The sequence below is a fragment of the Pogoniulus pusillus genome, chromosome 1, assembly GCF_015220805.1.
Source record: "Pogoniulus pusillus isolate bPogPus1 chromosome 1, bPogPus1.pri, whole genome shotgun sequence".
In the NCBI taxonomy this organism is placed as follows: domain Eukaryota; kingdom Metazoa; phylum Chordata; class Aves; order Piciformes; family Lybiidae; genus Pogoniulus; species Pogoniulus pusillus.
In genome coordinates, this window is record NC_087264.1 from 37,403,471 (window position 1) to 37,426,088 (window position 22,618).

Sequence of the window (22,618 nt, forward strand, 5' to 3'; positions counted from 1 at the left end):
CAGCCAGAAAGTCTTGGCTTTCTCTGCTTAATATAGGCACATTTTATACAAGTGGTGAGGTTAGATTATGACAATTTCTTGAACTTCAGATCTTTGAGTCAGCCCAAGTTTTGTCAGAGAATATTTTGGCAGAATGCCATTACAGATAAGAGGAAGCTTTCAGCTTTTACCGTGCCAGCAAATAAAATTTTGAGTTCACATTTAGCAGCAGCATAAATCCTTGAAAACAGACACCTGAAATCAGGGAAATATAAAGAAACAAATGAAAAGTTTCTATTGTTTCTGTCTCACTAACTGTTCAGTAGACAAAATAAAATCCAGTGTTACTACTTTCATGTATTTTTTTAAAGTTAAGTATTAATGTTAGTCTTGTAGGAAAAAAAAAACATAGAGTTTAGAGTTAAGGTGTTCTCTGTGATAACTAAAATGTAACCTAAGTGCAATAATTTATTTTTTGTCAGTCTAGTGTGGAACAAACAACATTAAGTAGTTCTGAGCTCAGACAATCTGTTCTGTTGGACAGAATGCTGGAGCAGATCTCAAAAGACTTGTGTTCCTGCATCAGAAATCTTCCCTGAGACTGGACATAGCATTCATCTGTACCTCAGTTTCCCATTTTAAATTGAGAATAGTATTACTTCACCCTCATGTCTGCACCTCTTTGGAGCACAGGACTGGCAAGTTTGAGCCTTCCTGGAAGAGACTTTGTTAAGCATACTCTTGCTGGTGGAGGTTTGGAATGAGGCGAAGTACCTTTCCTGGTCACAGCAGCTGTTGGAGATACAGACAGTGGCTTTCAGCATGTCCTGAGTTGTTCCCTTTACAATATTTGTGGACAGAACTGAATCTCATAGTAACATCTCGCTCCATTACATCCATTACATGACAATGTAACAGAGAGCATATTTCTATTCCTGGTGGTTCATGACCACAGTTCACATATTTCTTGAGAGTTACAGAGGTCTTAAAGAGCAAGCCCAGTGCCACATGCAGGAGGTCAAAAGCAAGACTTTTTTTGGCCCTTTCCTCATTATATATAGGATTGTTCCTATTATTATTATATTTAGGTTTTATCTCTTTTAAATTATTTTAAATACTTAAATATTATTACATCCAAAAGGTCTATTTTTAGAAATGAACTCAGTCTAAATCTATGGAGGTGAGGGAAAAATATAATAGAATTTATCATGTATGTTAGCTTTAGAAAGTGTTCACACTGATAGTCAGCATTCAACAAACACAGTGGTGGTGTTAAGTGTTTTACAATTGAAATACATCTTGGAAGATGTTTTTTCACCTCTTAGAAGCTTTTCCACCTCTAAGGTAGTATGGTTCCTGCTAGAGAAGCTGCCTGGGCATAGTTGTTGTGATCACCAGTAAGGAAGAGAAAACATCTGTGTTAAATACCTACAGGTACCTCAGTGTATTATCAGTCTCAGATATTTTGAAGAAGATTAGTTCTTAGTTCTTGGTGTTCAGCCATCTTTATGCTCTTAGTTTATTTCAGACCACTGAATTTCCTACTGATAAGGCAAAAAAATGATCAGTTGTAACTTTTACTATCAAAGCTGTTAATACCATAAGAAAATGAAATAATTTCTTCCATGTTAAAGTAAGTCAATGACATTTGTGAGGTGTGCAACTTCTTGCCAACTCTTTTAATTTAAAACATTATCTGTTCAAGGAAAACATATGTTAGAACTTTTTAACTCAGTGATAGGGAAGGCACTAATGAAATATGCATGTATGAATTTTGTATTGCATAAGTTTTCTCTTTCTTGAAATGTGATTAAAAGCCAAACATCTGGATTATGTTTAAAAAGCTTGGATATCCAGTTTTCAGAGAGATTCAATCTATTTTGACACTGTACACTTAGCCTTAACATTTTCAGCATGCTGTTAACATTACTTGTTATTGTAAAAAAAATTAATAAATTCAGGTTTAAACAAAGTTGGACTTCTAAGGCTAAAAATGTTTTCTGAAATAGCTCTCTCTGCAGCATTTGCACAACCATAGTTTAGGCTGTGTCAGCAGCTCCATTATAAATTTGCTCTTAAAAGCATTTTGTAGCTGATCATAAATATAACTTTTCAACTTGAAAGTATTTTTTCCATTTATTATAAAAGTACTTTGGTTTTTTTTTTCCTAGAATAATAAGAAAAATTAAATTCTGAGTTCTTAAGAATAAAAACATGAGATTATAAAATGAGATTAACCCAGCTGTGAACACCTAATGGTATTGGGATGCCAACATTGACTTTTTGTTATAACATTAATGTGTACTGGGAAAGTGAATAGCCATTATCTGCAGTGTCTCTTGAAGGGTTCAGGATATATCTGTCTGGAGATAATAATAAGTACTTAACTATATAACTTTCTTTTTAACATATTTTAACAATAGTTTTGATCCGGTAGGTTGGTAATGGTATTGCTGTAAGAGGAATTAGGGTAATTGCCAGTGTTTTAGATAGTTAGCAGAGACGTTTTAGCACTCCTAGTGGACCTGCTGCATGTATCAACTTTGACATAACTCAAGGGAAATTATAAGGAATAAACCAAATAGCAGGTTATAAAAACTATTAACTTTCCCTTTACTTAAAACAAGACAGGATGCATGCTTGAAATAAAAGTTACATTTTACATTATAACTTTTGGGCAAATTGAGAACCCTTTCTGATCAGCACCTAGATTTGCCCTCACACAGATGAAAGCCCTGTCTTGTATAAAATAGTTCAGATACATTAAATATCATGTTGTTAGCCTAGGTGCTACAGAAAATGAGAATTCAGACTCACATGTTCTGAGGGTAGAGACTGAGCAAGCTAGACAATCTGTCTGGTCTTGACTTGAGGTCACACACCAGCTTGCATGGATTGCAGGGCCATCACCACAGGCCAGGGATAATTTTTTTTTCCCATCATTGACAAGGTCCAGTAATTTAGACCACTGTGTCTGAAACGGAGTACTGATCTTTGTGAATTTACATGTCCTTTGGTGGAGACTTTGAGTTCTACCTCTATTGGTCTGAGGAGCTCAGATTTCCCTTTGGTTCTTTTTAGAGTGAGGAACTTCTCCCATGAAATAGGTAAGAAGGAGAAGATCTAGAGATATTCTACCCTCAAACGTATCCCAGTAGGCATTGCCAGAAGAGAGGATAATTTCTTTGTTGATTTTTGAGTGAAGCTTCAGTCACAGAAGGTTATTACTGACCACCATTAACATCCTGACAGAGTAACAATGGAGTAAGGACTTCAGAAGAGCCAGTCTGTGAAAGATAAAAGAGAGGAACATCCATTTCAAAACAGAATGATGCCTGTAACACACAGCCTGACAATAGTTGGTGCACTTGAAATTAAATCTTTGTGTAGAGGAGTTTCAATTTTATGTTTCATGCATACTGCAAAAGCAAGCAGAGCTTAGTGGGAAAGGGGATAACAGGTTATAAATTACTTTCTTTTATTATCTTCTTCAAAAATCTCCATAATCTTGCAGTGTTGTAATTTATTTTGTAAAAATGTAAGTGTGAAAATGTAGCAATTTGAAATTTGGTACAGGTAGGGTCAGCATTTCAAAATATCCAGCCGTAGATGGAACTGCCACTCTATTTTTTTTTGTTTCCAGGACAAATAGTTTCCCTGCCATCAAATACATTTTCTGCTCCATAATGGGCAAGCTGCAGTCTACAGCAGTATTTTGGACTCTCCCTCACTTTTTTTCTTTCCTCCCCCGCTCCCCCCAGTAAATATACATTAGCACTAACCCAAAGATTCATTCCTAAAGAATGCCATTTTTTATTTGTTTAATATAAATTATTCTCCAGGCAACTAAAGTGTAAATGAAGCTGAGTCTACATTTGCTATGTTAAGTATGGCTTGCTGTGTTAAGTATGGCTGTTAGTTGTGTCTGTATTAGCGTGTACCAGAAGTCACATCTCTGGAGCAAGGTGTGAGGTGAACCTCAAAGCTTTCGGAGCATTGCTGCAAGCAGTGAAAGATGAATCTCAGAAATTTGTTTTTCTGTCAGCCAAAGATCCCAGCTAAAACACATAGTTTAGAAGATCAAGATTGTGACAGACTTCAGTGCATCAGCTTTATGCCCTTACCTGAACTGTACCTGAACCTGTGTTGTGGCAGAAAGTTCTATCATCATCTGCCAGGATTTGTCTTTATTAGTAGATGGATAGCAGTTTCTAGATCTAGTGTGATCTCCTGCACCTGATACTTGATTCCTTGAACTATATGAACTCAGGCTGCTGCATTTTGGGTATATGTTCTTAGCAATTTAATTACATTTAAAATCTGTTTCATAGTGTAGTAAATAACTGGTTCTGCTACAGAACAGTATCCTGAAGGTAATGGGATTGAATTTCAACACAAGTTGACAGTCAATTAAAATTTTCACATATCTATTGAATTAGCCAGTTCTTGGCTGCTGTATTAAGGTGGAATCTTCCCGTTCAGCTGAGCACTGAGTAAGATAGACAAAATGCATAATAAAGCCAAGTCAAGTCTTAATATACCCACTCAAATTTTTATTGTTTACATCAACTAGTAAGCTTACAGAACAAACTCAGTGATGTGGGTTAAAAAAAAAATCAATAAGCAGTATTTAAACAAATTTCCTCTGTATTTAGAGTAATGAAGCTTAAAAAAAAATAAAAGAGAAGCCCTTAAAACTTCTTACTGAATTACTGCCATCAGCAAGTAGATCCATGGGGCTTGTTCGGCTAAAAGCCACAACAGACTTTGTAATGCAATGATGTAATCTTGGCTTTGTGTCATTTATATTCAACCTAAAAAAAACAATTTTCCTGAATAGACAGGCTGACAACAATATTGTTCAGTGTTGGTTTTTATTTGGATTGCTTCCAAATGGTTCATATGCCTCCACAGCAACACTGCATGCCCGCTTAAGTTTTTACTGTGAATTCCAAAGTTTCCCCTTTTTCCTCACATTTTATTTTGCTTTTAAAGTCCCACTTATGTTTGTGAAACTAACCAGCTCAGCCACAAAATTAGGATGTATCTTGCAGAGTGCATTCATTTTACTTTTTGCATATTTTTCCCGAGGTCATGTCAAGGTTAGTTTGAATTCCATCCTACATTAAGACTTCTTTCACAGCTATTTAGCTCTGCAGCCTACTCCCCGCTGGGGTCTGCCCCTTGGGCACGTCAAAGCTTCAGACCTGACAAATCACACACAGATGAAGCTGTACAGTTTTTTAAACAGTTTCATCAGTAATGTGGGCTGGGGTGGGTTTTTTTTCCCCTTTATACTATACTTTTTTTTTCTTTTTTTTTTTTTCTTTCCTTTTTTCCCTACTGGAGTTTACTCTGTAAATTGCAATATTATGAAGACTGATTTCTGTATGGAAAATTCCCTTGCACAGGCAAGTTGTAAAATAGGAATGATGTTGTATAGTACATGCCACTCACAGCCTCCCAGAAACTGAAAGTGCTGCAGGTCCTCATAATTAGTAGCAAGCTATAGCTCCTTGTCTATTAACTGTAATCATGTTGTTAACGTCTATTTGCACAGAAGAACCTAAAACTATAAAGGCTGATAAATACTCCAAATTTATCATCCGCGTTGCAAAGCTGTTAGTTATCCAGGAGAGTTGTTAGTTGTTCACAGGGTAAAAAAAACCCCAAAACTTCTGTCAGCCTTGGGATTACTCTGATGAGTAAAATGTTCTTCAGTGTCAAGAAATGATGCTGTACTTTGGCAGCAATCCTTATGGGACTTGGGAAATTTTAAGTGGGTGTATGTGTGTGTTTATATATATAATTTGCTTCACAACTACATGTAGGGCTTTCACCCTGTGCATTCATGCACAGACACACACACAGACACCCACACACACACTCGTGTATGTACTGCTGCACAAGAAAGAAAGAAAGAAAGAAAACCAGCAAGCAAACCAGTTTGAAGTGTAGAATGCAGCTTGCAGGTGAAAAATAATTTTCTAAAATTCCTAGCTGTGGAGTGCTAGCTGTATCTTAGCATTTTGTGAAACTAATGGTGCAACACCATTTCCCATTTAATTGATGAAGTTAAAATGCTTGGCTGCTAATGAGTGTATTAGCAAACAATATACCCTTAACAAGCTTAAGCAGCTCAGGATTTTAAAAAGCAGCTTACTGTCCTCCTCATTTTTATAAGACAAAATGTGCTGCCTTCTACAAATTGCTTGATCGACTGATGAAGTACTATAATTATAGTTGTATTGCAGTTTTGACAAAGCCACAATAACAGATTGTAGTTTAGTCCCCACTCTAAGCACACAACTCTTTGCATTACAAAACCCAGTTTTACTGGTCTAATTCTTACTGAGAACAAAAGGCACCTGGAGGTGTTAACTATATACTAAAAGAAAACGTGGAATCTAGGAAATAATAATATTGAAGCATGACTTTTCTTCTTGCAGTTAGTTCATTGGGAATGGTATCTAATGAAGAGTTTTCTAAAGGCTTGCTTGTTTGGAACTAATTAAAGACAGATATCCTAAATAGAAAAAGGATCATGGGAATTACATTAGGTGTCTGGAGACTTGTTATTCTTTTGGTACTCTGAGTAGATTGTAGGAGTTGTTAGGGATTCAAGAAATAAGGCAAGCTAATAAAAAGTTCTATTTTTCTGGTTATTGGCCAACTATTGTATTTTTGTTTGCAATAAGATTTGTGCCAACAGGCTAGGGGCTTGAATAAAACATTTAAACATTTGTGCATTAACACATTATGGTGAAAAGAGAGTCTTGTGCTTTCACTCAGTGCATTTCAGCCTTCAATTAATGTGAAAGCACTACAATGCCTATGCAACTTCTCTTGCCTAGTGGTGCACCATTTATCATTGCAGTTTTACATTGACCTTGACACCCACTTCATTAGAATAAAGATTGTCTACCATTTAGGTTACATTGTTCCTCTGCACAGAGACCCCATGCAAATTTCTGTTCAGATAGAAGAGCTGTGAGCCTGTCAGAGGTCATCTGCATTAAATGATTGCAGCTATTTTCCAACTGCTTCTTTTCATTCTGCTCAATTCAGGCTAGGAGGATCAATCAAGCCCTCTGCCTGAAACAGTGGGACTGCTGGGAATATAACTGTTTTTGGTAGTAGTGGATATGCCCTAAACAGTATTAAATATTTAATATAAATTCATTAAAGGGCATACAAAGTCTTCAAAAAGATATTACATTTATAGTAAAATTTAAAGGGTTGGGTATCACCTTTCTTTAGAAAAGAAGGCAGAACAACGAGTACCAACTGTGTAATTTTTTAATGTAGGCAAAATTTAGTTCACAAAGTTACTTAATATTTCTTTCAGTGTGTTTATTTCTCTACCTGCCACAGAAGGGAGTGTCTAGCAAACGTGCAATCTACACTGGCTACTTTCTGAAAGGAAAAGGCAAGGTGTCTGCAGAGATTTAAGACAAAAGTGCTAAGGTTTGTTTTGCTTTACAGGCGTGCACATCCAGTCTCGCACAAATACATGTTGCACTCTTGTGCTTATTTGTAAGGGGAAAAAGCAAATGGAAATAAGTCAGTACTCTCCTCGAGTTTTCTGAGTGATATAATTGGAATTAAATTATTAATGGGAGATACTTAAAAAAGATTGTTTTATGATCTTCTATTAGAGAATTTGCAATTCATTTTAATATTTGTAGTTTGATTTATATCAAAGATAATGCAATCTATGTCCAATTAACAATACATAGCCAATGTAATATGATTTCCAGATCATGCAAATGGAATAAGCTAGAAGAGGAAAAACTGATTCTTAACCTCAGATGCAATTTGCTGTGTGAGTTCTGGCAATTTTAAATGACATTGCACTTTTTAATTTTTCCAAAGGCTCAGCAGCAAATTCATCCCAATCAAGAAAGCCCATTATTAATTTACAAGGACAATTGTAGGAGTCTTTATAATTTCCCTGTGCAATTATTTGCCATAAATTGCTAATAGTGAAATACATGAAGTTTGCAAGAAACAGCAACTGCTATTTCTCTAGACAGATCACTCAGCCCGGATCTTGAATGCTGTCAGGAGGTTCTAGTGCTACTGACAGCATAAGAAATATAACCAAGCTTCTGGATGATTTCTAAAATGTTTCACACTGATAATACCAAAAAGGTAGAAGTATTAATAGCTATTGTGAAGTGCAGGCTGGCCTCTAGCAGATTCCTTCACTTTGCTTGTATACAGCTGAGCTTTGGACCCTGGACTTTGGAATAAAAAGAGTCTTTGTTCATCACTGAATGGCATTAGGCATGGGCTTCCTAAGGGGCCACCATGAAGCCTAGCATGAAGAGTGCAAACATTATCCAGAAAGCAAAGTAAGAAAGTGTGTGAAGAGATGATGGACAAATACTGCTATATGTGCATTGCTGTATGTTTAGACGTATTTATATTACATATTTGCTGAGCTTACTTCCAAGTATTCCTTACTCAGTTTTCTGCATGCGGTGTGTTTTGCAAACGCTTGCCATTGCTGGCTGTGCATGCACATACGGACACCAAACTTGTGTGTGCAGGTTTTTGTGTCTGCAGCAGTTGAAACACCCTACAAGGCAAGTTTTTAATATTTGAACATCTGATCCAGGTAAAATTAAAATTGCAGGTCCCTCAGCCCTGATCTCAGCTGTGTTTCATACAGTGCCATTTGACTGAAGATAATTTTGTTAGTGTGTGAATGACAGAATGCAGAACATCTTCAAATAGTGGACCCTTATTCCAATAATGGAGAAAATTCACTAGCTTAATTCTTCTGTACTTCGTAGCCATAGCTCCACTGTGTGTTCAGTATGTCTGGTCTCTTTTCACTATAACCAACAGAAGCACCATACAAAAGTCTTACAATGGATGTCTTAATCTCTCTGTGTGCTTTTAGAGCATTATTTTGAATTCCATCATGCAGGCTTTTTTTTTTTTTTTTCCTTTTTTCCTCTGAAGTTTTATTACAGCAACAGAATTCCCAGGGAGCTTTAGGGGCAAGGTTCGCATAATATTGCCCTAAAGTTTTGCTGGCGAGGTGAAATCCACACCCCAGTCCTGATCATCTTTTTGTGGTGTTTCTCTATCTGAAAGATGCAGTGCACAGTCTTACAGAGTCGTTAACTGTGTACAGATTTTTTTATTGTTTACCAGACAGTGCACATCTACGAACCTTTCACTATGATTTCTTTCTCTGACCTCTCAGTGACTAGGCATCTTGTTCCTTAACACTGAGGGAGGCTGAAAAATGCTTGAGTTGCTCAATGTGTGCCTTCTATACCAGTTTCAAAATGGCTTATTCTTCTGGTTTCCATGGTGACAATTAACACTGTTACAAGGCATTGTTCCAGTCTCCATTTGGGTAGAATTTTCGGGTGTGATTTTTCACACAAAAAATGTTTGAGATAATTTTTTTAAAGAAAAAAAAGGGGGTGGGGGGAAAGGAAGGATTTTTTTTTTTTTTAAATTTTAAAAAAGGAAAAAGGGAACAAAAAAAGGCAGCGGGCAGGATAGGCTTGGTTTACTATAGAGTGTCAGAAAATGTGTCTCAATCAAGCCCGCCTGGGTTTCTTAGAATATTTTTATCAGAGGAAGTAAGATTTTTACTTGCCTTGGTTTGGAATTCAACTTCTGATGGTGTGAATATTTTTGCCAGGTTTATTCACAGGTGAATGCTGTTGGGTTTTTTGTTTTTTGGTTTTTTTTTTTAATCCCACTATTTTTGTTCGTATTGAGAAGGAATAAAAAGTCAGAACTCTTTAACTTACATAACAACATTTTGAATGTCTTTTGAGTGATGTTAGTAACACAAAAGCAGACGTGCATACACACAGCTAATCATGCTATAAAGACTTTGCAGTTTTCACACTATATTGTTTAGGGGTTTATTCCTCATTTTTTTAATAGGACAGATATTGGAAATTAAATACTACTCATTGATTTATTATTGTGGCTGTTGTGAAAAACCTGTAACTTTAACTTTCTTAATCTCATCCTCAGCTGTTAAACAGTAATCTGTATCATAGCATCCACAGACTGTCACAATGGAACAGACTTTGCTCACTTAAAGCTGAGGAAGGAATGAATCTGAAGATTAAATTATCTTCTCACCACAGGATTAAGTAGTCCTACCAGACTAGGGTTGTGCAGCACTGATAGAGCTGGTAGCTAATTTTACCATGGAACTGCTTAGCATGTAGGTGTTTAATGGATTACAAAATAGCATTAGCAATAGCATCGCATGCTATCAGTTCTTCAGCTGTATGTCCTGTACATTCCTTTAACTTAAAATACACACTGCTTGTTAAATATCCAGGAGTGAAACAATACTGACTGTGAGTCACATACCAATACATCTAATAATGAACTGAATTCTTCCATCTTTTACAGTTACAGTATAATGCATTTATTAATCAGTACTTTCATCATGCTTGTTTATACACTAGGTTACATGGTGACGAAGAGAGAGCACGTACATAAAATCTAGCTTATTCATTTTTTACTATAATAAGCTTTTATAACATCTGTCACACTATTTGGCTCACGCTGTACCGAATTATTTTATCTAGTCCAAAATTAAATGAAATGTCTTCTGTTTCCGTGTTAACAAGAGGATTGTAGTTATGAAACATGCAGTGTATTTATTTCTTCATCACTCCTGCACTTCCCAGGAACGTACCCAGCCCCAGTGCAAACAGCAGCGACTGCCAGCCTAGAACAGGTGATGAGTATTAACTAGCTGTGACTGCACCAGTGTCACACAGCTAGAGGACTCCCTTAGTCTATTAATTCACTTGACAAAAGAAAGGGAGTTGCACGAACTGGATTTCAGTGCCTAGCAAATTGGACTCTGGATTCCCCTTGATATTACATGTACTTATGGAAATAATTATGCAAATCCTTTTCAGCTATATCATCTTTAAATAGAAATCAGATTACTTAAAGAAGATTGTAATCTCCTCCAGTAACTATTCTAGCTGAAAAGGCAGTAACACAGGACCAAGAAGCATACTTGTTGAACGTTTTAGTCCAATAAAATCATGTTTCCTCTTGGCGGAACCAGTTCCCCAGTGCCAGCTACCTGCTGTTGTACATTTCTAAACCCTTAGCTGCAGCACATCAAGTATCAAAAGGCAAGTTCTTTATAAACAATTCCTTGTTTTTTGCTATGCATATTCATGTAAATTTGGATACGCAGACACCTGATCAGTGTTCATTAATAATGAGAAATGGTTTAAATCACCTCATTTAAAACATTTGCTCTATGATCCACAAATGACTAATATTTGCTGAAGTTTACATAATACAAATGATGTGCATGTGTTGTGTAAATGAGAGATTAAAATATGAAACTAACAATATGCAAACATATGCATGGAAATGCTGAGGACCTGTTAGCTGAAACAGTGATTTCACACCTTTATTATGTTCTTTAAGGCATCTTCAATTGTATTTTGCTTTGTTTTCCTAAAGAACATGTTCCTGGATCTGGCAAAGTGCCCCATGTTTTAAACATGCCTTATTCTAGTTTAAATTTTTATATTTGGCTCAGTTATTAATATTTTTTAGCGTGAGCTGCTGTTGCAGTTTTCTTGGCTGAATTTAAAGCAAAGAAAGCTTCATGTTTAGGATGCAATCTGCTAATAGCTATGCATAATTTATGCATGTCTTGTAAACACCTTTGCAAGAATACTGAACTCTCCTCTTTCAGTAAAAGGTGCATTTCTGGCTGCATCAGAAGTTCTGTTTCTATGAGTGTTTTGTATCCACGAGGGAGAGGGAGTTAGCTTAACTTGATGTAGGATGTGCATATTAAGTGGATACCTAAGTTGGTTTTGGTGTTTGTTTTTTTTTAAATTTACTGTACCAGCTATTAAAAGAAAATTAATCACTTTAGTAATTATTGTATGTAATAGTTAATCCAGGTTTTCTGAGAATGCAGGATTTAAATATTTGCCAGTGTATCTGTAGATTAGAATAACAAAGTATGTAAGTAATATGCAACTCTAATCTTAATAAAGTAACTGTAATGTAATTTTGGCAGAAGTTTCTGGAGTTTTTTACTGTTTTGTCTGTTTCATTTTGGTGTTTTCACAATAAATAACAGTACAAAAAATAAAAAGTAATTTAATCTTGAAGAAACAAATGGATTGTATGACCATTGTGATTGTTGTGATTTGTGTGCCATTTCACTGCTCCTGTTGGTTGATGCAGTAAACATCAAGTTACTGGTATTGTGTTTATAAAGGAATTATGTCTAGTTGTTTTTATAAGGTGAAACTCTCACATTTTTATGTCTAATAGCACTTCAGTCCTGTATATGAGACAAAATATACACTGAGACAGAGAAACTGGGCAGGAAACTTAATTGTTTCCTTGTTTTGGTGTTTGGGTTTTTTTTGTTTCAATGGAAAGCCTCAGTGTTGCTTGCTGAAGTAATATGTGAATATAAGACAGCACTGACTCAAAAGAGACAAAAGCAGATCAGGCTTCAGATGAGAGAATGTTGGTGAATATTATTGCACAAGTGAATATTGTGAGCGAGTGAATGTTACCATCTGTAAATCAATTGCTACTGCATGTGTGGATACATCACACAGAAGGCTGCGTGCTTGGTACCTAAACCTCTTGTGACATGCCATGAGAAGGTTGTGTGCATTAAAAATAACCAAAAACATTGTAGATTTGCATAGTGAGCAAGGTCATAATTGGGCATGTAGAACTGAAGTTGAAATTTAGATTCTAGAGAAAACTCTTGGCAGTAGCTGATGTTATGTATTTCTTTTCATTTTAGAGATACAATGTAGAAATGTCAATCAGGCACCCGAAAAAGATGGAACTGCTTAGTAAGGTTGAAGCTCTGAAGAAAAGTGGTGTTTTACTACCAAATGATCTCCTTGAAAAAGTGGATTCAATTAATGAAAAATGGGAACTGCTTGCGGTATTTGCATTTTTATTACTGTTTGTGGGTTATGTGTACATTTTTGTGTGTTGAAGTATGCTGTCTGTCTGATTTCTAATTTGAGGCACAAATATCTCTCTCTTTCAATTCACCATGTACATTTCAAACAAGCTACTCATGCTATTATAAAAACTCCATAGTATTTTCCTCTTCTGTTGATTTTTTTCTTTTTATTCCATGCTTGTCTCCTGTCTGACTTTAATAATTTTAGTTCTTTAATACATAAAAAATGTAAGTAAAATATGCCATGTATTATGGGTATGCACCAAGTCAACTATAATGCAGTATATCTGATATACACTGACTGTCATGCCTGAGTGAATGTTAATAGAATTTATTCTGAAGGTACATGTTAGAGACATCTACTGTTTAACTATTTACTATACCCTTAAGATGAAAAGTGGGGTTGTCACCACGTATTTCAGGTCACACTGATGGCTCAAAAACAAATATGCAGATTTGGTGGAAATCTGAATACCTGAAGCTAAGAATACAGCCAGGGATGTGTTTCCTGCTGCTGTATTCAGCTCACTTTTGACAAAAGCCAAAAAAGTTTCATGTAATTCATTTCACGCTATGATGGGCTGGGTCTCAGCCAAAGAGTGAGATACAAGAATCTGGAAAAAAAAAAGCAATATAGTGATTCTGTTACCCAGAGACCAGTGATGGCACCATGCAGGAGACACTATTGTCCTATTGTTGTAAAACAGCTGAGAGAGAGAGAGGTCAAACTATGTATTTTTCCATCCACTTCTCTCCTTAATTTGCCTTCACTTCAAATCAAGGGTAAGATAAATTTATAAATTACTTTAAATGATTAATTATAGATGTGTGATATTAGCAATACAGTTGCATTGCATAATTTTGCATGCTATTATCTTTAGTTTTAAAACATTTCTAACGTATTACGAGTAAGCTATAGATGCAACCTTCCAACAGCATTTTAAATGCTGGTTTGTGTCACTTTAGCTTATTTGGTGATGCAATTGCCATTATGCAGAGGGTGGGGCTATTTTTTTTCTAGTTCAGCACAGTTGTTTCTATTAGCTTGATTCTCTAAGTGTGCAAATTATCAGAAATGTTAAAAGTTGCCTTATGACCACTGAGCTTATTACTCTTGTTTTTTTAATCTGCAGCATCACCACAAGGATTTTTAAACTGTTGGAGCATTAATAAACGTACTGATAAAATGAGAGTTATTAACCTATTCTTTTACATCTTTTACATAATATAGTTTCAGTTGTAAGCCTTACCTGTATGACTTACAATGTATTTAATCAGATTCATTCAGTGGCAGAGATTAGAGCTGGTAGGATATAGACCTATGAGATAAGTAACGGAGCATAATTCTAAAAATCTAGAAAGATTCTGTCTTGGGGGGAAAAAAAATGAAGCCCTCCTCTTCTCAGTATGCTAAAATAAAAATATACCTCTGGATTAAGTTTTGCCATTACTTTCAGCATTTACAGAAAAATAAAATACAACTATTACAGTTTTCCTACTAAATGCAATTTCATGAATAATAAGCAGAGTTTGATAGAGTTTTGTTTAATTTAATAAAAACCTCTGCAGAAACTAACAGCAGTAGGCATACTGTTTTAATTGGCATGATTACGTTTTAATTGGCATGAAAAAAATTAAAGACAAGGATTTTAACTTCTAACAATGGTAAAATAGAGGGATATGGTTTTTAATATTACTTTCATCTAAGGTGAACAGTGTGGAATGGAAATACATTAGAATGAAATGTCAGTGGTGCGTACAGTTTAATCTGTGAAATTTTGTCCCCTGTGCTGAATATTACTCTGTCTCAATTGCATATTAAACAACCCTATCAAGGCAGGCATTGGCATCTGCTGTGCTGACACAAATTGTGAATTAAATGAAATTGATGTCCTCTGTCGTATATTTATGAAGACGGACCATTCTCTGAAGTATTCTGTTTATGAAGAATTTATGATTGCAAACTGTTCCAGAACAAAAAAGTGGCAATAAATTCTTTTTTGTGACCCTACCCTCCAAGGGCATTGATTTCACCTCCTGCTGCTACTTTTGTTACTGCATAAAAACAATAGCTAGTGCTGGATTCCACTGAGGGTCTTCAAATTATCAATATTTGCACCATGAAAATAAAAGGGTGTTGCCAGGAAAGCATGTTTTTCAGTTATGATCTCCTAAAGATGTTGTTTGTAGAATGCCACGTAGTAGAGTAATGGCTTTTGGTCTAATTTTATTTGTGTTTTAAAGCTTATTTTTGGAAGCTAACTTCATTGTTATAAATTATATTCCAGTAACTTTTTAAAGCATGTATTTTCAACTGCCAGCCACACTGGGTTACCAAAACCTGTGTCTTTGTGTTGCAACAATTAAGCACTACTAATTATCAGTTTAAAAGGTTGGTGGGTGTGATTGTCAGTGTATAGTCAATATTCTACAATCAGTAACACAGATCAGGCTGTCAGACCGACAGTCTCTTATAGGTCAGATAAAATACTGCTTGGCATAGATGCAGCAGGCAGCAGCATATCTCCCTTGTGATGATCAAGGATTGCCTTTCAAAATAATAAAAAGAAAGGTAACTTCCTATCCCTGGCCTCTTCAGAATATTCATTATGCTCACAGCATCCACTATCAAAATGTAATTCAGTGGCTCTTTTATTAGAAATACTACTTACGAAAGTTGAAGTAAATTAGTGTCATTAATGATCAGAGTTGATTGTTTATTGTAGTCCATTATTTTTAAAATGGATGCTAAACATGGGGAACTTTAAATCTAGTTGCCTGAATAATTGGCCTGATGTTCAGGAAAGTTGGGACTTTGCAGTTTCTAGATTATTGGCCACCACATCCACTTTTAAAAGCAAGTCAGTTGTTCCGTGACCTACCTGCTCCTGTATGCAACTTTAGGGCTGTAAGTTTGGAAATTATGACCTGGCAGTTCACACCTCAAAAAAGTATTTCAGTGTTTCCCCCAAAACTTGGTCCCTTGGATAAGACGTTGGTGAGCCCACTGCTTGTCATTTTTATTTTGTCATTGCTGCCTAGAAACTAGTAACTCTCACAGTCTTGAATGTCTAAAGCCATGGTCAGGTTCTATAGAGGTAACTAGTTTTAAAAGTTATGCACCATTTTGTTTCCTCTGTCCATAGCTGCTCTTAATAAACATTGATTTATCATGCTCCCAGCCAAGTCAGTGACCCAGAGAGAGCAGCATAAGTGAGAAACAAGGATACACAAAATGAAATTGATTGAAACAAGGAAACAGTGAATGTAATTGATTGATATTAGTAGTAATTATTGAAAAAAAAAGCATAACAAACCACATCACTAGTCATCTAGCAGATGCTTCTTGTTGCATATTAACCTATATATTTTCTGATACATAAGACTAATCTATGTTTTCTTTATCTGATGCATTAGAAAACCCTAGGAGAGAAGATCCAAGACACAATGGTAGGGCACAGTGGGTTAGGTCCACGTGACCTGCTCTCGCCTGAAAGCAGCAGCCTGGTAAGGCAGCTGGAGGTCAGGATCAAAGAGCTGAAAGGGTGGCTGAGAGATACAGAGCTTTTCATCTTCAATTCCTGTCTGAGACAAGAAAATGAAGGAACAATGAATGCTGAGAAACAACTGCAATATTTTAAGGTAATAAAAAAACAATCATAGTTTTCATAGAGAGAGTCCTCTTTAAGGTGGGATAAAATATGTATCCTATACATAACAATGCAATGCATGTACATATGTAATAATGTATTAATATTTTCACCTTCAGTTATGTGCTGTATGTTCATTCATGTTGATTTTATTGAACCTTTACAATAATATTTATTTCTTACACTTTTTTTTGTTTGCAAAAGAGAGAGCTTTAGAGAGCTAATCACCTTTGGGAAAGCAAGAGCATTCTGTCATTCTGCTTCACTGTATAGCTGTTTTATTCCCCCCCCAAAAAAAAGGGAAAAAAAAAGCTTCACTCTGAATTTCATTCCCTACATCAGTTAAATTAATTACTGTATTGTATGACCATCAGCTTAATAGCCTATTCCTCTGCACATATGAGTCAAGAACAGCCTATCTGAGGTCACATTCACAGAGATATAAATTATAGCATACATGAGAAAACATTCAAGTTTGTGGTGAATAGCTATGTGGAAAAGACATACACTATGAGATTTGCATTAATCTAGGCCACATCTTATGCCTAAGCCTCAAGATTTATGGAGTAGAGGAAAAAGAATTGTAGTCACAATGCTATATTCGGCTGGATAAGCTCCTTCAGCTGAAAGCCAGTGTTTAGCTTTGCAGCTGACTTCATGGAGATTGTAAGTTTTGTTCCATTTCCAAAAGCAGTGGGACCATTTAGGAAAGAGTTGTTAAGCTGGCAAGAAAACCTGGTGGAACCATGTGATTTCCTTATGTGCATAGCTATCACTCCTAAATAAATCCTCACCTGAGTCATCATTGCAGGTCACTTTACTTTGCAAGTGATTTTGGAGCAAAGAGTAAGAAAGGAATCATGAGTAGTTGGGTTTTAGGGGCTTTTCTACTACTACATGAGTGTTTATGATAGCAGCATTCTTTAGGTGATGGACAAATATATTAAATACCTCAAAGGGCATGTTGCAAGCACTTCTAAACATATTTTTTTATACAGAGGTTCAAAGGGCACAACAGCAGAAATTGCACAGGCTTCCTAATTAGTCATTCATTAATTCTCAAGGATTTGTGAGAAGGTTGTATTAATGTAAGAGCATTTTTATAATCCTGAGAAAGTCCATTTCAATGCATTTTTATGTTTTAATATTGCCTTTTCTTTTAATGGTTTGTGGCCTTCTGCTAATAGAGGAAAAAAAAGATCATGCAGATTCTGTTTTCCTATCAGCAAACTTCAAAATTAGAGATTATGAAGGACTGTTGGTAGACCTGCCAAACTTCTTAGCAATGGATTCATGTTTGCCATGGGGAATTCAGGATGCTTTGTGTTTATGTGGAGAATGATGGCATATTTTAAAAATGCATAGCTCTAGATGAAAAAAATCTAATTTCAGAAAAGCTTCTTTCTAAATATACATTTATAATATGTCTAAGACATATCTATATATATATATGAACAGAATACTATAACAATGTTGCTTATGTATTTGGAATGTGCATAAATCTCTGGAATGAAATCTTTCAATATATGTATGACATGGTGTCATGTCAAGACCTCTAGAGATGTCAGATAGGATAGTACCACCCACCGTGACATAACCAGAGTATTTCATTACTTGGTTGATTATCTATTAATTACACAAATAATACATTAATTATTTTCAAAATGGTAGCCATTAGAGTATAAAAAATAATTACCTATCAAATATAGTGAGAGCACATCACTTTGTCATATATATGAAACCATCTTTGTCTCATTAAATCTGAAATCCACTATAAGTAAGTTTTTCATTCTTCACTGATCTCCTGGGGAAGTGTGTAAAAGATAAAATGGGTATAATTAACAATACTGCAATGTATAATACATATATTTGAGAAAGAACATTTAGAACATTTTCAAAAACATTAGCTGTGCCACTGGTAGGAAGCCTGCTGGGGTTTAGTTTGACTGACTTCCTGCTTAAGAGTTTAACCTTAGTATTGCTTTCACTGTGGTAAGTGAATCATTGCTTCTTAATGGAAATTGATTGTGCTGCACCATTGCAATTATACACATAGCCACTATACACAGAGACACATTTGTAAGGAAATAAACTCAACAGCGATGTTGATTTTCATTCCATAACCTTATGTTTTAAATTACACTTATGCCTTAGGAAAAACAAGGAGTTTAAAAATGTTCAGGTGTTTTCCTTTCACTGGACTATGTATAGTTCCCATGCAGTGAGGAGCCAAGATGAGAACAATGTGGTGGGAGGAGAAGTTGTTAAATTAACTGGGATGAAATTATTTTGACTGCTTTGTTTTATTTTGTTAAAAACCCATGCCATTTTAATTTCAGCATCTTTATATTAGAGGATCTACTGGTGTGTTACTTTTCTTTTGGGATGTGGCTGTGCAATGTGTTCTTAGTGTTCATACAGAACTACCCAGTCAAGGAGCTGTGCATGCTGTACAAACATTAATGAACTAAGCCCTGCTAAACATTGAAGGGAGATATTATTACCCCCTTTTTAGAAATGAGAGAAGTGAAATGCACAGAGATTTAGTGACTTCTCCAGGTTTTCACAGAAAGTCAGTGGCTGTGTTAGGGTAGAAACCAGCTATGGTGACACTGATCTTTGGTACTGTCCTCAAGGCAGCCCACTCTTCCTTCCTCTAGGTTCCATTTTCATATGTGATGGAAAGAGACTGCTTCCCTGTGTTTACTGGTATTTTTTCTTTACATTCAAAGTCCAAACTCTAATGAGTATGACTGGCTGATCAATTTGTAGATATGCATATTTGCATATGTAGATATTAGAATTTCTGTCATATTATTAGTTAAGGTCATTGCCCATCTTAGGTAACATTCTGTACTTCCTGGTGTTGTGGAAACTGTGCTGTATACTTTAGTCAGCTGAGCGATCTAGGCTAAGAAAATCAAGAGATTGACTTAAAATTCATGAGATCTTTGTAACTGTGAATATACATTTATTGTACTTTTCCATCCTTGTTTATTTCTTCTCTGCCTTTTGAGTCCCTTGAGTTCAGGTTTTCAAGCTTTTCACAGAAACAGTGACGATCAGAACCAGAAATGTACTTTATAAGTGAAATACAAGATCCTCTGCTAAACACATAATCCTAGCAGCCAGAAGATATAGTGCCATGAGACTAATAATTGGCATAACTGATTTCTTACCATTATATGATGGTTTTGTGGGTCTGGAGAGATTTGGAGCAGCAATAAAGGAAATTCACATTCTTTCATTAAATTTTAGTAAATTTTATCAGAGAAAAATCCACCCAGAAATTTGTGTGCTTGTTGGCTTGTAAGTAGAAGTGTTCTGCCACACGTGCTTTTATGTGTTTGGGACTTCAAAGTATACTGCTTTCTCTGCAAAATGCCCTCTGAAAGACAGCAAAGGACACTAAATGATTAGTTATATATTTCTGTCACTTGCAATAAGGGACCTTGTTCTCCTTCCAGGATTTTCCTTTTCAGAACAGAATTTTAGCAGAGTTTTTCTGCTGAATGCTGGGTTTTTTTGCAACAATAATGTTGCATTTGATGTAGTTTTCTGATCTGGTTTTATTTGAAGCAATAAGCAACATTCTATATATATCATCATACCTGTCTCCTAAATATGTGTTTGGGTCTTTAAAAGAGACATGATTTTCAGCAGCACTGAAAGCCTGTAGTTCTCATTGGCTTTACTCAATGTGTTCATTAATCAGACTGCTTATTTGTACTAAAAACCCCAGAAGTTGCAAATTTTTTCTCATTTAATATTTCTAAAAGTCAATGGTCTATTGAATTCCATAGCCAGTAGTATTTGTAGCCATTTCTGTTTGCCTTGTAAACAGTGTAAATTATCTGATGCTTGTAGCTATTTCTTATGACTACACTCACTCGGAAGTGTATCTTTTCATCTTCCCATTAAATTTGTGACTGACCATACCAGATGATGTAATGTCACTTAAAATATATATACATAGCACCATCTCTTATTTCTCTGATGCCTAAAGCAACTGAACTTTCTGATTAAACAATATAGGTTTGATAATTAGTAATCAATCATTTAAGCAGTACTTCTTATGATGCTTTTCATTTTAACTGAAAAGTTTGCCTTAGAGTCAGTGCTGCGCATCTTACAAACGATTCTCTCAAATTAAATAGAAGTGAGTTTTGGAGCATATAAGATTATTTCCAGATCGAAGAGAAGTATTAACTTCAGGTAAAGGTTTAGAGACTCAGAGATTGGAGAAGAGTGCTGCCTCTTCCTACAGGTGCCAGGAGCTGCTTTTGCTACTGCTATTTTGGATCCTTTACAGTTTTTGGAATGATGTTCCTGGCAGAGCTGCAACCAAAGAATTAGAGAAATTCAATATGCATGTAACAAAAGCATGCAAAACAGCTTCCAATTGAAAATCCAAAATAATTCAAGCAGAATTTAATCCTTTTTATACCTATAAGGTGGTAGGAAAAAAGTTGTAATAATTTTAATAAATTTCTCAAAAGAACAACAGTTACTTCAGAGCCCTAAATCTTCTCATAGATGAAGAAATGTTGCCCACATTTTATTTGGATTGCAAATTTAACAAACAGGAAGGCATACAGTATTAAATCTTAGGAAAAACAGGTGGGATTCCAAAGGTACACATAGCCTGATGCCACTTAAAGTGGTTTGAAGCAAACTCAGACTGAATTTACGTGGCCAGACATCTCAAAGAAACATTTCTGTAGACCACTCAAAAGAAAAACTGATAAGATTTGAGGTTTAACTCAAGCTGAATACCACAGAAGACACCCTGCCTTACAGAGAAGAATGTCCCAAACTGGCCACTACAAAGTAAACTTGTTAATTTCATACTGATAAACAGCTTACAGTTCATTTCTTAAACCTTCCACATCAATGATTGCTGCAAACTTTGGGCTGTTTTTCCCCTCCTAGTCGTGGCCTCTTGAAGAGTCAGAAATGTAGAAGTGAAAATAGCTACATGGCTTCTTTTGAGATAACATTCTCAGTTCCATCACTTACTATTGCCATAATCATTGAAGATACATTTGGTTTTCTTCTTTTAACCCACCCAAAAGACTCCTTGAACGTTTCACTTGCTGCTGCCTCGACAATCATTTACATCAAAACCAGAATCTTTCTCTTCTTTTACCATCAGCTGGAAACAGAAAATGAGCAAAAAATATCAGATGACAAAATAAAAGAAAAATAAGTATTTTCCCTGAAAGAAGTCAAGATTGACTCACATGAATTTACAGTGAGGGCTGGTACTTTGGTTGACTTCTAAGCTTTATTTGCTTTGTTAGGGATAACATAAAGAAAAAGTACAGTGTGGATTGGAAATACAAGACAGTTACCCAAAATTCACTGTACTGTTTCCATTAGGGCCGACTCAGCATGTGATTATACAATTTATTTGATTGTTTATAACTGCCCCTTTGGAGCCATAGCATTGCATTTTCAGGTGCAGATCTCTCTAATATTACTGGATTATTGATTGAACAGTGTTCTCTGGAGCCCTTCAATGCCACTAACAAGGTGGTGGATCATGGACCTAGTAGACTGTTGCCTAATTTTGGTTTCAATACTGGACAGGTTTCCCAAGTTTCATCTTTGCATATGAGTTAATAGATCATACTCCCAATGGGGAATAGTATTATAGACTACATTAGTAGCTTTACTTACACTAAAAATCATTTCATACTGCCAGGAAAACCATTGATTTTAGTAGAATTATTTGAAGGGTAAAGCGTAATACAGTATGAGTAAGAATATGAGTGTAAAAAGAACAGGCCTTCAGTATACATTCTGAAGTGTTATTGCAGTCCTTATCAGGGACATTATGTATCACAAGTATGAGATGTCAGTAAGGAATGGGATTTGAAAACTGACAACGTATTACTAGAGACTGCAGAGCAGTTTAGATTACATTTCTTGCATAAAGTCAGTGAAAAAAAACCACCCCAACAGAGGTATGTAGATTCCTGTCTTATGCAGGATGATGCCCTTACTG

General features: G+C 35.6%; 1 protein-coding gene across 2 annotated transcripts in view; it reads left to right on the forward strand.

Moving 5' to 3' along the window:
* Positions 1 to 22,618, forward strand: part of AKAP6 (A-kinase anchoring protein 6) — a 278,384-nt gene that overhangs the window by 212,062 nt on the left and 43,704 nt on the right. For both annotated transcript variants that reach the window (XM_064148457.1, XM_064148466.1), the window contains exons 10-11: positions 12,788 to 12,934; positions 16,376 to 16,600. In XM_064148457.1, coding sequence (XP_064004527.1) covers positions 12,788 to 12,934; positions 16,376 to 16,600 — 372 coding nt within the window. The remainder of the gene's footprint in view (positions 1 to 12,787; positions 12,935 to 16,375; positions 16,601 to 22,618) is intronic.